The sequence below is a fragment of the Ptychodera flava genome (assembly GCF_041260155.1).
Source record: "Ptychodera flava strain L36383 chromosome 3 unlocalized genomic scaffold, AS_Pfla_20210202 Scaffold_25__1_contigs__length_14229661_pilon, whole genome shotgun sequence".
NCBI classification, from domain to species: domain Eukaryota; kingdom Metazoa; phylum Hemichordata; class Enteropneusta; family Ptychoderidae; genus Ptychodera; species Ptychodera flava.
In genome coordinates, this window is record NW_027248279.1 from 13,363,292 (window position 1) to 13,377,976 (window position 14,685).

Genomic DNA, 14,685 nt, shown 5'->3' on the forward strand with positions numbered 1-14,685 from the left:
AAAAATTACAGCACTCAAAGGGTTGATATAATGTTATGCTTTTAATGGCTTTTGCAAATTTACTGGATGCTCGACTTAATACACAAAGTAAAAACCATTTTGCAGAATCACCGGTACATAGGGAAATGATTTAGAACTCAGGTACCTATTCTGTTGTTCCTAGTTTTATTCACATAACAATGGTAGCCTTGGTGTGTACATGATTGAATCACCTGTAAAATTTACCAAGGTAGTGCCCTTGGTACAAATCCTTCATCTGACAAGTCTGCATGGTTGCAACAATAAAAAATATTTCTGCAACTCCTCAATGAAACTGAATTCTGAAACCTTTGTGGTACTCCATTTAGTTGAAGGTTAGTAGTTATCAGAATCACTTGTAATATAAAATGAAAGTCTGTGTTAATATGTCCATTGTTAATTTCAACTTTCAGTTGTCAAAAATAACTTGTGCATAAAAAGCTGTGTTGGCAAGTCATTAAAGTAACTGGAAAAAACCTCATAAGTAACACTGTGCAAATTTTGGTACTTTGGAAAGAAATTGCCGTAAATGAACCAATTTCAAAATGGCCACAATGCCTATGTTAACCAGACGTTGGAAACAATACTTACTGCAAGAGCTTTGAAATGAGTCCATGTCCGCTGTGGATCAGAAAGGTATTGTAAAAATTTGAGAGTTTGAATACTAGGACCTTGTCCGTTTTTATTGCCTTAAAGGTATACAGTCACCTGTAATCTTAAATATGCCAATATATGGTCAAAGGGGTGTTCTTGGTATTCAAAATGCCCATGTGAGGGTGCTGTTTTTAAAATCTGCAACCCGCTTAAAATCTGTGATTTGTTAGATTTTCTCTTTCCATGGTAACTGTGGCAAAATTGGAACAGGTGACAGTATACCTTTAAACTATGCTATGATATTTTTACTGACAGATGATGATTTTTGTCTTGAATAGCTATTACGCAGACACGCCATTTGCTGAAATCCACAAGGTAGAGGGTATGAGGGGTATCTACATAGCTTCACAGTTCAACAACACAAACGCTGGATTCCTCGAAGAAAACATGGTATCCCTGATAACATTTGACAAAGGAGGTGTATGGGAGAAAATGATGCCGCCCTCTAGAGACAGTAAGGGCAAACCCTTTCCTGAGTGTGACAGGGTACGTTTTCTACCTACTAACTTGAAAAGTACTCAGTAAGGAGTTAGTGGATTAGGATAATTGCATGAATGATACGTGTGTTCATACAGTGAACTTACCCTTTTTAATGCAATCGTCAAAACTGGCTGCACTTTCAAAAATGAAGCAGAAATATGTTTCTGCTGCTTACGTTAGGCACAGTGAGGGAAAGTTTTTAAAATTGTCACATGATATACCGTTATCTGTAGCCATTCTGGCCAAAAACAAGTAATATATTTATTATTCAGTACGTTTGGATGCCATATTATCTGCATTCTACAAAATAAGGATGGATCTGCTATGCCAATATTTTCATTGATGATAATATGTCCGTCAAGAAAGTGTAAAATAAATTTGATTTAAATTCATGTCCAAGTCAAATTTTGATGTGCCTTTTTTGTCTGTAGAATCCCAGGTGTTCACTTCACTTGACTCAGAAGTTCAGTCAGTTATATCCTGGTTCTAGAAGATACCCAATCATGTCTAAACAGTCGGCCCCTGGTCTCATTATGGCCACTGGATCTGTCGGTGAAACCATGAAACAAAATCCCAGTGTGTTTTTGTCAACTACTGCTGGTGTCGAGTGGTTTGAAGTGAGTATTTCAAACTTCTGGATGAATGTCATCATATTTCAATCATTTAGTTTGTAAAACTATCGTTTAAAGTGTATTATAATGTTGGTGTATGTGTTCACAGTGTTAGCGTATGTGCTTACAATGTGTTTGTTTGTAGTTAGACTATATATGCCTTTGCATAACCTATGTGAATGTGTATGTGTTTATGAATTTGTATGTGTCATGTGGATGTGAATCTCTTGGTTTTTGTGTCTGTGTGTCTACGTCTGTATGTATGTATGTATGTATGTATGTATGTATGTATGTATGTATGTATGTATGTATGTATGTATGTATGTATGTATGTATGTATGTATGTATGTATGTATGTATGTATGTATGTATGTATGTATGTATGTATGTATGTATGTATGTATGTATGTATGTATGTATGTATGTATGTATGTATGTATGTATGTATGTATGTATGTATGTATGTATGTATGTATCAAAGGCTGGATGTATGTATGTATGTATGTATTTATGTATGTATGGATGGATGTATGTATGTATGTATTTATGTATGTACGGATGGATGGCGGGCTGGACAGATGGATGGATGTACATATGTATGTATGGATGTATGTATGAATGTATGTACATGTATGTATGGATGGATGGATGGATTGATGGATGTATGTCTGGATGTCTGTCTGTATGTATGTATTTATATACATGTATGTATGTATTTATGTCTGTACTTATGTATGTATGTACGTATGTATCTATGTATGTATCTATGTATGTATGTGTCTGTGCATGTCTGATAAAACCGTCAATCAAGCCATCCCTTCTTCATATTCATCACATATATGATGTCAGCATTTGGAGTTTGACTATTTTCCTCAACTTCTCTATTGTCAACCATTGTCTATAGTTTGACTATTTTCCTCACTTCTCTATTGTCAAACCATTGTCTATAGTTTGACTATTTTCCTCAACTTCTCTTTTGTCAAACCATTATCTATAATTTGACTATTTTCCTCAACTGTTCTATTGTCAAACCATTGTCTATAGTTTGACTATTTTCCTCAACTTCCTATTGTCAAACCATTGTCTATAGTTTGACTATTTTCCTCAACTTTTCTATTGTCAAACCATTGTCTATAGTTTGACTATTTTCCTCAACTTTTCTATTGTCAAACCATTGTCTATAGTTTGACTATTTCCTCAACTTCTCTATTGTCAAACCATTGTCTATAGTTTGACTATTTTCCTCAACTTCTCTATTGTCAAACCATTGTCTATAGTTTGACTATTTTCCTCAACTTCTCTATTGTCAAACCATTGTCTATAGTTTGACTATTTTCTTCAACTTTTCTATTGTCAACCATTGTCTATAGTTTGACTATTTTCCTCAACTTCCCTATTGTCAAACCATTATCTGTAGTTTGACTATTTTCCTCAACTTCCCTATTGTCAAACCATTGTCTATAGTTTGACTATTTTCCTCAACTTCCCTATTGTCAAACCATTGTCTATAGTTGACTATTTTCCTCAACTTCCCTATTGTCAAACCATTGTCTTTAGTTTGACTATTTTCCTCAACTTCTCTATTGTCAAACCATTGTCTATAGTTTGACTATTTTCCTCAACTTTTCTATTGTCAAACCATTGTCTATAGTTTGACTATTTTCCTCAACTTCTCTATTGTCAAACCATTGTCTATAGTTTGACTATTTTCCTCAACTTCTCTATTGTCAAACCATTGTCTATAGTTGACTATTTTCCTCAACTTCCCTATTGTCAAACCATTGTCTATAGTTTGACTATTTTCCTCAACTTTTCTATTGTCAAACCATTATCTATAGTTTGACTATTTTCCTCAACTTCTCTATTTTCAAGCCATTGTCTATAGTTTGACTTTTTTCCTCAACTTTTCTATTGTCAAACCATTGTCTATAGTTTGACTATTTTCCTCAACTTTTCTATTGTCAAACCATTGTCTATAGTTTGACTATTTTCCTCAACTTCTCTATTGTCAAATCATTGTCTATAGTTTGACTATTTTCCTCAACTTCTCTATTGTTAAACCATTGTCTATAGTTTGACTATTTTCCTCAACTTTTCTATTGTCAAACCATTGTCTATAGTTTGACTATTTTCCTCAACTTTTCTATTGTCAAACCATTGTCTATAGTTTGACTATTTTCCTCAACTTTTCTATTGTCTAAACCATTGTCTGTAGTAGTAAAAACTCTATGAGTCCAGTAAAAAATGCACATTTCTGTTTATTTGTTATGAATGCACACAAAGACAAACAGATTTGTTTAATAGGGATATTACCAGGGAGCACATTATTCAGCAAGTGTAAATCATGTTCTGTGTGTTAACTTTAATTTCTTTATGGGAACCATATTTTTTCAGGTGTTAAAGGAGAATTATTTGTTTACATTTGGTGATCATGGTGGACTGATAGTGGCTGTCAAACAGTTTGGTGCTACCGAAACTATTAAGTGAGTCATTGTCTGTTCAAACTTTAAATGGGACAGTAGCCGTAACCACCAACAATATTTCTAATTTTATTCCAAAATAAAGTAATAGTTGATTTGTGTTTCTAATGTTTGTTGAAGACTAAAGTATTAGCCTTGCAAACTGCAGACAGTATGTATAACATGATAGGTACAGCCTGTATTTGAAGTTCAGATATACCATCCTTTGTTTGTACTTACTCCTTTTCCCAGAAATATTTAAATCACAATCTCCTTTCTATGAGTTGAGGTGATATTTCTCAGACTGTCAATGACATTCTTATACACCCATGCAGGGCTCGAAATTAGCGGTGGTCTTGCGTCAAATGACCACCATTTTTCCACGCTTGACCTCCAAATTCTGTAACTGGTGGTCATTTTGACCACCATGGAAAAAGTTTAGTATTTCAGCGGTTGCCGGTTTGTCTGATGGCGAGGGTACCGTTTCATCAATACAACATTGCAATCGGCCTTGAAGAAATTGATACACATAACGTTCATAGGTGCCAATAAACTAAATTTCATTTTGCAACATTTATGCAAATATTTCTCGCAACGGAAAAAAAAATTCAAAATCCTTCTACTTATCATTACAAAACATTAGACAACGCAGCGATCACTTTGGAACTCTGGCAAGTATAAAAATACGATTGCAAGATAGACAACATGAACGAATTGTGCCACCTGTTTGCATGTTATTTGGGTTCCAATAAAGCACGAGTCAGTAGATGAGAAGTTGTTGGCAAAATCAGTTTTTTTTTATCCAACATAGGTATTATTTTTTTATCCACTGTACAGACATGTACATTTTGGGTACAGCCATGTTCAAAGACTCCCATCATAACATTGACCTCTCTTTTCATGAATACAAAAAGCCTGATAATATAATTCAGTTCAAAAAATATTGACTACCAGTTTCCTTGAAATGACCACCAAATTTAAAATGTGGTGGTCAAAATGACTACCATGATAAAATGTTAATTTCGAGCCCTGCCATCCACTCACAGATACAGCTGGAATGAAGGCGAGACCTGGACCACGTTGAAAATCATTGACAAATTCAAAGTGCAAGTGTATGGGCTGATGACAGAACCTGGTGAACACACATCTGTGTTCACACTCTTTGGGTCAAAGGTCGGTGAGAGACATACATGGATGATCATACAAGTCAACCTGTCATCTATATTTGGTAAGTGTTGACCATTTTTCAATAATTATATATTATTCTTAATATTTTTCTTTGTTCAGCGAAGGAAAATAAGAGTGACATAATGACCATGTCACCATTGGTAGAAGACAAGTGGTGACACGGTTATTACGTCACGAGTGCAAGTAAAATCTCGCGACATTTCATCTTAAGAGATGAAAGGTATACAATAGAGTAATCATGCACAAAATACAGTGGTGTATGGGCTTATGCTCCTTGGTCAATATATGACCACAGTGTTGCCGCCAGGACGCACCCTTGTGACAATGTTCCCCAAAATGGAACCTGTTGTCCCGCACTCCTGCGTACTGCTGGTCTCCTCGGGCACACTTATGAGTGGACTGTGATGGGTGTAGTCTGCAAGTAATATCTATTACTGATGATGACCTTTGTTTTGCACAATTATTTTGAGGCTTACACTTACATACTTTCAGAGCTAGCTATGATTAAAAGTAATTAAAACACTGCACTTGATATCATAATTTGCTTGACTGTAGTCTGAGCTCAGATTGGCGGCAGATACAGTATACTGTTACAATTGCCTGAAATTCAAGCATAGCGACATGGTCCCCCAGTAGCTTGAATTTTGTTCAGTGAAACCAACTTGTTAAGAAATAATACAAAATTTGATTGACAACTGATGCATGTTGTCCACAAAATGTGCAAAATGTCCCCAAAAATAAACAGCAGTGGGACACAGTTAAAGGTATGCTGTCACCTGTTCCAATTTTGCCACAATTACCACGAAAAAAAGAAAAAATCTAGCCAATCACAGATTTTAAGCGGATGGCCACTTTTTAAAAACAGCACCCTCACATGGGCATTTTGAATACCAAGGAACGCCCCTTTGACCATATATGGGCATATTTAGATTACATGTGACTGTATACCTTTAACAATGATCAGCCCACAGCACTAGGGAGTCTAGTTTGGTGTGCATGACACAGCTAGGGACCCCCCTACCAGTACAGACGACATGCTGAGGGCACCATTGAAGTACAGATGATACAGTGAATGATTTGTTTCAGAATCAAAGTGTGGACCAGATGACTACAAGATGTGGTCTCCAGGAGAAGAAAGACCTGGTGAACTCTCAGAGTGCCTGATGGGAAGCAAGCAGACATTTGAAAGACGCATTGCCCATGCCAAATGCTTCAATGGCCAGGACTATGATAGACCAATCACTGAAGAGTATTGTCTGTGTACCAGAGAAGATTTTGAATGGTAAGTTGTCTTACCACTGATATACTACATGTATCTGTGTAAGCCTTGGTACATGACACATGATTTACTTAGAAATGCTGTAATAAAGTGCTGTGTATGCACAATGTATGGCTTGGTTGCAGGAGTTCTATTTTACTGCTTCCATGATGTGGTGTGCATTATGGTGTACAAAGAGAGTTACGCAGACGCACCATTTGTACCAGCAAGCACCCTACAACTGACAGATAACTGTTGTCGTGTGTTTTGTACATTTCAGTGACTTTGGCTACAGGGAACATGACTACTGGACTGATATATGTCAGCCGGATGAGGAGAGTGGCATAGATCCATCTGCCGTACCGGTCCCTTGTCCAGAGGGGACATTCTATAGACGCAGCAAGGGGTAGGTCAAAGGTCATGTGATTAAGGATTGAAGTGTGTTCATAACAGACAGACAGAGTTCATACATGCTGGTTAGAAGGTCAAGGTCAATTAGGAGGCAGTGGCTTGAAAATTGTTGGCAGGAATTCATGTGAAATTGGTCAAAGAGACAGGTATATGTACTTGGTTCAAAGGGAATATGGCCTCACACAGCAAAGAATACTTCATATAAAATTTACCTTTCAGCTGATCAAATGAAATCATGTGACAGATTGTACCGTATGTGATACAATTGAACATTTTAATCATTGGCCGTTTTGATGTGCATCCAGTAAATAAAATTGAAGAAATGCATTGTTTGTACAAACATAAGAACAGTTACTGGGCATCGACTTTCTAAATTTTGAGTTGAGGCAGTTCTGTTTGAAATAGAAAAACAGCACACTGTGGCAGTGGTGATGATTTTAGAATGAATTCTCAAGTTGACCATGAACTGTGTGTGTGCATCTAAATCATAATGGTCCATCTAAATCAGTGTGTTAGGTGAACTGTCATTGATCACTTGCTATGAAATATGGATTTACAAGTGGTAATGTCCAATGAAAGAATCAGTGAGCAGGGTTTTACATCACTTTTAACTTTTGAGAGTCCCTGGGACTCCTGGTGTTAGAAAATGGGAGTCCTACATCAAAATATGGGGGTCCCAATTTATTTCACAAAAATGTTTTATAGTTTATCAATGCCATGGTCTTCACTGTGTTCAATTAGTATTAATTTGCATACACAGAGACAACAAGGTTCCATATTGTACATGGAGGGGTAACTATTGTGCAACACATGCACACAACTATAGGGCATATTCAACTGACTCTGTATAGTTTGAACCGCCTGTATAACTATAATGAAGAGTTGAAGACAAAAACACATTTCACTAACCTTTTTATCGATTAATTTTGGTGTTTGACCCAACTTACATTAGTTTAATTCACGTACGCGTGTGTAACTATCTGTGGCTTATCGAGTCACGGACTCGTACTACCATACATACTAGTCAATCCGTTCGCCAAGTTTGATCACATTTTTTGACAAGCACGCCACAAAATCCGCCACAAAATGGAAAGAAACCACTAAGTATCGAGAAAAAAGTTTCATGTCCGGTTTATTTCAGTTAAAAAAATGCGTAACACGTAGGAAATGTCTCGCAATGTCAACAGTTCAGAACAACTACATTTCATTTACAACCCGGGTCGACTGTTATGGCCGTCTCGCTTCAGGACGGCCGGAGGTCAAATATCAACAGTTTAAAGGGGCTTTTTGGCAGTCAAACGCTTGAAAATTCACAAAATACACTTCAATTTAACCGAATCCTTACAAATTTCTCAATCTTGCATGTTTTGGACTTCGAAAACCTTAACCTCGGGTTCCATGTCGAGAGTTAGGCATCACACAGTGCCGCCATCTTGGCCGCCGGATACGTTCGAAGTTCACTATCGCGATCGATTTGGTCACCAAATCGCGTCATTTTTCCATAAAATATTCTCAAAAAAACTGTAAAATCTATCATTTCTATCACCCAGAGGGCAGTAGCTTGGCATAATATAGTTGTCTTCCGTGTCTACGGCATGGTAAAGCTTTCAAAACGTACGTACGTGTTTCGTTCAATGCACTGTGGCCGTGAAACTGCAGACCTGATTATAATAAATATTCATGAAAACCGCTGACCTCTTTTGAAGAAAGTTCGCATAAATTACTGGAATTTTCGATCGTTAGGCTGCATGATGTCATTATTTTAGTCCTTATATGGTACTAAACTGGGTTCAAAGGGTCAGGAATACCCTCCTTCTGGCTGAGTTCGGCAATGCATAGCTAAGTTAGGCATAAGCATAGAACGCAATCACTGTCGGTTTATATACCGACGTGGCGCTGAGAGCGAGAATGCCGTGTCGGTTTTATAAACCGACGCGGCACTTTAAGGGTTAAAGTACGGGGTCGGTAAGGTTTACTGGGATGTGTTTTTACGTGTTCAGCAGCTTCGCAAGGTGTACACCAGCAACAGATATTGCTGCGTCCCAAGGGACGCGTGGTTTAGTTTTTGAGGGGTCCTGCGTCCGGTTTTATGCGTAAAGGACGCAGAAATGCGCGTCATGTAAAACCCTGAGTGAGTGATACAGCTTCTGTAGGAGAGGATAGTTTAAAGAGTTGCTGAAATTTTAAATGCATTATGAAGAATACTGTGAAGGCATCATTGAAGGATATTTGAACTCGGTAGTCCATGCCTCCATATTTAAAAAAATTAATCTTTTGCTCAATCTTTCCACTAGGAAGCTTGAAACAAATCCCCATGGGTCATCTTGCAAAATATTGTCCCAAAGATACAAATTACCCAACATTTACCGATATTTTTAAAATCAAAAGTGCCACCATCCCGGAGTTATCTCTGAGGGGTAAAATAAAATTTTCGATGGTCACAAAAACAAGCCTGAGAAAACTTGTGTTAATCCATAAGCTGAAGAATGAGCCCAAACAAGTGATAGACCAAAAGAATTATGTAAAATTTAGAAAGATCAAGTATCTATCCCCTTGGTGGATTCTACCCTAAATGTGACAATTGTGTTACCTGTCGCTGTCCTTTCTTTTCAAAGATACCGTAAAGTTTCCGGTGATATGTGTCATGGAGGTCTTGAAAATCGATATGAAGCAGACCAGGTCTCCTGCCCAGTTGCTGGTAAGAATACTCACCCTTTAAATGAAGGTTGTATACACCTCCAAAAAGAATGATTCAGACTTATGCTCCAGATCTTTTCTTCTCAAGTAAAAAAACAAAAACATCAAAGTGGATGCCATCGTAATTTTAAATCAGGGTATTTAATTTTTACTTTGAATGAAAACAAGAGCATGTTTGCTTCATTTACTCATCAAATTTTAAAATGAGTGCATACAATCAGTAGAGAAGGTAAGTATTGTGAAAATATTTGAGTCCCAGTGTCTCTTCCAGGGATGTAGAAAATAGCCGGCAGCCGACAAAAACAACTGCCTGTCAGCTAAAATTTGCCAGTCGTGAAAATTTAGTTTTGGTAAAAATCAGGACATTTTGCACAAACTTTACATGTCCATTTTCACTATTTGTAACTGCCGGTATTTTTATTTTTGCCATCTGTAACCAAAATTTTCTACATCCCTGCTCTTGCTAAGGTGCATCCTACCTTTTACCCATTCACCACCCAGTGTTTTGGCCCTGATCCATTGTTATCATTACTGATTTTGGAGCATTTACAAGCATTAGGGGTATACAGGTCAATGAATCAATGTTTTTGCAGCCAGGAGGATTTCTGTCAAGTAGGTTAATGAGACGACTGTACAATGGAGTTGATGACCAAATTAACCCTTTTCCTGCCAAGTTTTCCGAAACCCCTGAAATCACAGATACCGTACTGTAAACATAATTTTTGTGGACTAAAGCTGGAACAGACCAAGCCAAATGGGTGGAAATATGTAAAGTTTTGGCTCAATACCGCTTTTCACTGATTTGGCTGATTAGGAAGTGATACTGTCTGGCAGGGAAAAGGGATAAAAGTGAGAGCAGTTACACAATTTTCCTTTTCTTCACAATGAACTGTTCAAGTCAACAAGATAGTGCCGCATTTCGATAGATTGTTTGTAAGCCATATGATACAACCAGATATGGAATATGGGGCATTATCAGTATTGCAGACCTTTTGTTTCTTCAAAAAATGTCATGAAGACATTCTCTATATACCCCTCCATAAGTTAATACAATAATAACGGTAGCTGCAGTCTGTTGTGAAGTTTGCAAAGAATTAACTGTCAATCTTCAAAACTTATTTCCTTTTGTAGAAAAGCCGGAGTTTCTTCTATATGCCATGAGGACTGAGATTCGGCGATATATCCTTGGTGAGAACCGAGAGGAGACGTTACCTCTCAGGGGACTACAGAATGCCATAGCTGTAGATTTTGATTATGATGATAATTGTGTCTACTGGGCTGATATGATACAGGATGCTATCAAGGTTAGCCGTGACCTTTTGTCACCTTATGCCATCTTAATCTTTAACCATGTACTAAACCAACGTAGCATCAACCTTTGACCTGACCTTACAGCATATCGATATACAGAAGATGTTAACATAGTTTCTGACCAAACACTGTATATGATCAAAATCCATCATTTCTTTTATAAAAGGTGGTGTTTTCCTGAAGGAAAATTGGCTCAGTCATTTTAAAGCTATATATCTGCAAGGCATATCACATGAAGGTTTGAACGTGTAGTGATGTGATTTAACAAATAGTTTTATTCTATCGGAAATATGGCATTTCTTTGAATTTGAATTGTGTCTTCGGCAATCTCCTATTGTGGTGTCTCTTGTAGTTTGACAATTGTCTGTATGGTGTGAGCCAATTCAGTGAAACTTTGAATGTGATATTGGACTCAGCTGAGTTAATGTGAAATAACAGGTATTGTAACTTTGTCAGTATTTGAGTAAATGTTTGCTTTGCCATATTTGTCAACAGCGTATGTGCCTTGATGGAAGTGGTGAGCATGAAACCATTGTATCGGGTCGTTTAGATACCGTGGAATCCATCGTGTACGATTGGCTGGCTGAAAACATATACTGGGTAGACTCTGGCACTAAGAAGATTGAGGTGGCAAGGAAGACGGGTTTGCATCGTAGGGAGTTGTTCACTGAAAGCAACTCATTGGATAACCCTAGAGCATTGACAATAGACCCACTGAGAGGGTGAGTTTGTCATGTGATCCTATGAGATCACATTGAACTGTGTTATTTGATTTTACCTGTGACTGTATAAGGCACACTACGATAGTTTTGTCTTTGACTGCATGAGGGCGCACTTTACAATAGCTTTTTGTGTGACTGTATGAGGGTGCACTTTACAATAGTTTTGTCTGTGACCGTGTTTTTGTGCACTTTAAGGGAAACCTAAGTCCTGGGACTTTGACCGTTTATCCCTTCCAAAATCACCCTTGAATAAAATGCAGCTCAAATTTGCAACATAATTGCATGCGCCGACGACTACGGAGCGACGAAAAGAGACATTGAAGTAGACGACATTTATGGAAATGAGCTCGGAATCCCATGGGCGCGAAAGGGCTCATGGGAGGAGCGTGCGTGACGTCATCGGCGATACACGAACGTGTGTGACAGCCTACCAAGCATTGGAGTCTATGACTGCAGGAGTGCAGTTCTGCACGTTACGACTCTTTAATGCTCAGTAGCATAAAAAATAGTTAACTGTTGTTCAGTTGAATGCAAAAATCACTCGGGGAAGAACAAACGGAGTCAGCTTTTACCGTCTTCCCACAGAACAGCTTTTTCGAAGACAGTGGCTAAAGAAAGTCGGGCGAGTTTAATGATCTGTAAAAGATACAACGTTATGTTCTAATTCTTTCAGGATGATTGTTTTATAAGGGATTTCGGGATTCTGATACCGATACAAGACGATACTACACAATGCGGTTCGTATCTTGACATGCTGAGTCAGCCTACTATCGCCGGTTTTAACCAGATAATATGAATATTGGCGATTTCGGGACTCTAAAATCCGAAGACGAAACTACACAAAGCGTCTCTTATCTTGAAATCCCGGGTCTGCCACATCGCCGATATATAACCAATAAATATAGGCAATTTTGGGACTATACTTTGTAATATTGATATACAAGATATTGGAATGACTTTTTGCCTACTGTGTCTCGGCACGCCGGTGTGAGAAATCGCCGATATTATATTTACCCGATAAATATCAATTGCGCCGGAACTCCTAGGCTAATATCGATACCAGACGATCCTAGATTTACTTGCACTGTGTGGTGTTGGCATGCCGGGTCTACGAAATCACGGATATTTATCCGATAAATATCGGCGACTTAGGACTTTAACTCTGATACTAGACGATACTTTGTCAAATCGTGGGTAAATATCCGATGTATATCAGAGATTTCACCACCTAACAGATCTGACCACCCGAATACCTCTGTCCGACTCTTAGTTCAAAAATAGCATCCATGGCCGGAAGTCAAGAATACTGTATGTTTTACATTATTAGATTTATTAATGCACGAAATATATTTTTCACATTTAAAGCATTTTTGTCATTAAATGTCCACACGGGACTTCGTCGAGAGGGCCGATCGGATATCATCGGGACTCGGGAGGCCCTTGCACAAATTACATTCTTTACATGTAAACATTTTTACTTTGCGATCGGGACTTGAACAGAGGACATATCGGAAATCATCGGGAGTTTGGGCTGGTCTTGTATGAAACACATTCCTTACAACAAGCTTTAAGGCGATACTATTTTTAGCTCCCATAGCCATATGTATATATGGCAATGGAAGCTATTCGTATAGGCTAGGAAATGTCTGTATGTATGTATGTCTGTATGTCTGTATGTCTGTATGTCTGTATGTCTGTCCGTCAACATCAAAAACTCCAAAACCGCTGCACATTTCATCTTGATATTTGGTGTGTACATGGATGATGGGCTGTAGATGAGATTTTGTTCAAATGAAGTTGTCATTGCCCAAAAATATGCAAATTAAGTGAAAAATGTAAAAACAGTCAAATTGAAAATCTCAATAACCACTGAGCAGATTACATGAAAAATTAGCATGTAAGTACTTTGGGCTGACCAGAAATAATTGTGCTTTTTTGATTTTTGATATTGTTGAAAATATACAATTAGTGCCAAAAAAGCGTTTTTGGTAAAAAATCTTCTTCTTCATGAACCGCTGGTCAGACAGCTTTGATATTTGGTATACAGGTCCCTAGGGATAACCCAACTTGGATTTGTTCAAATTGTGATGAAATATGCAAATCTGTATTTTTATGGAATTTTTTTGTCATTTTTGGTCAAAAATTTATTTCATCAAAACCGCTCGTCTGACAGCTTTGATATTTGGTATACAGGTCCCTAGGGATAACCCAATTTGGATTTGTTCAAATTGTGATGAAATATGCAAATCTGTATTTTTAAGGAATTTTTTTGTCATTTTGGTCAAAAATTTATTTCATCAAAACCGCTTGTCTGACAGCTTTGATATTTGGTATACAGGTTCCTACAGATAAACTAAATATGATATATAGAATATATGATGAAATCTGCAATTTTGTATTTTTGGTGCAATTTTTGACATTTTTGGTCAAAAAATGTGTTTCTCAAAAACTATTTGTCTGATGCCTTTGATATTTCGTATACAGGTTCCTGGGGGTTCTCCTAGTGTGATATAGTGAAATTTAATGAAATCTTCAATTTTTGTATTTTTGGTCAATTTTTGCCATTTTTGGTCAAAAATTTGTTTCTCAAAAGTTACTCATGTGATAGCTTTGATATTTTGTATACATTTTTATACATAATTATGATGAAATCTCAATTTTGTATTTTTGCAGCTAATGTTGCCATTTTAGGTCAGGCCATCCTGAAATGAGCTATCAAGATCTCAACCATCTTCATCAATACATATGTCACAAAAAGTTGCTCTCTACATAACACAGCAGAGCTCTGTCGACTATTGGGTCGCTTGTTTTTTTCAAAACCGCTGGTCAGACAGCTTTAATATTTGGTTAACAGGTCCCTAGGATGACCTTAGTGA

At 37.3% G+C, this 14,685-nt stretch overlaps 1 protein-coding gene across 1 annotated transcript in view; it reads left to right on the top strand.

Annotated features, from left to right (window-relative positions):
• LOC139125607 (sortilin-related receptor-like) overlaps nt 1–14,685 on the top strand; it is a 44,118-nt gene that overhangs the window by 440 nt on the left and 28,993 nt on the right. Inside the window, exons 2-10 of the mRNA XM_070691704.1 lie at nt 951–1,158; nt 1,584–1,769; nt 4,158–4,246; nt 5,269–5,450; nt 6,497–6,692; nt 6,949–7,074; nt 9,695–9,777; nt 10,908–11,080; nt 11,583–11,809. Of these exons, the coding sequence (XP_070547805.1) occupies nt 997–1,158; nt 1,584–1,769; nt 4,158–4,246; nt 5,269–5,450; nt 6,497–6,692; nt 6,949–7,074; nt 9,695–9,777; nt 10,908–11,080; nt 11,583–11,809 (1,424 nt within the window). The 5' untranslated portion in view covers nt 951–996. The remainder of the gene's footprint in view (nt 1–950; nt 1,159–1,583; nt 1,770–4,157; nt 4,247–5,268; nt 5,451–6,496; nt 6,693–6,948; nt 7,075–9,694; nt 9,778–10,907; nt 11,081–11,582; nt 11,810–14,685) is intronic.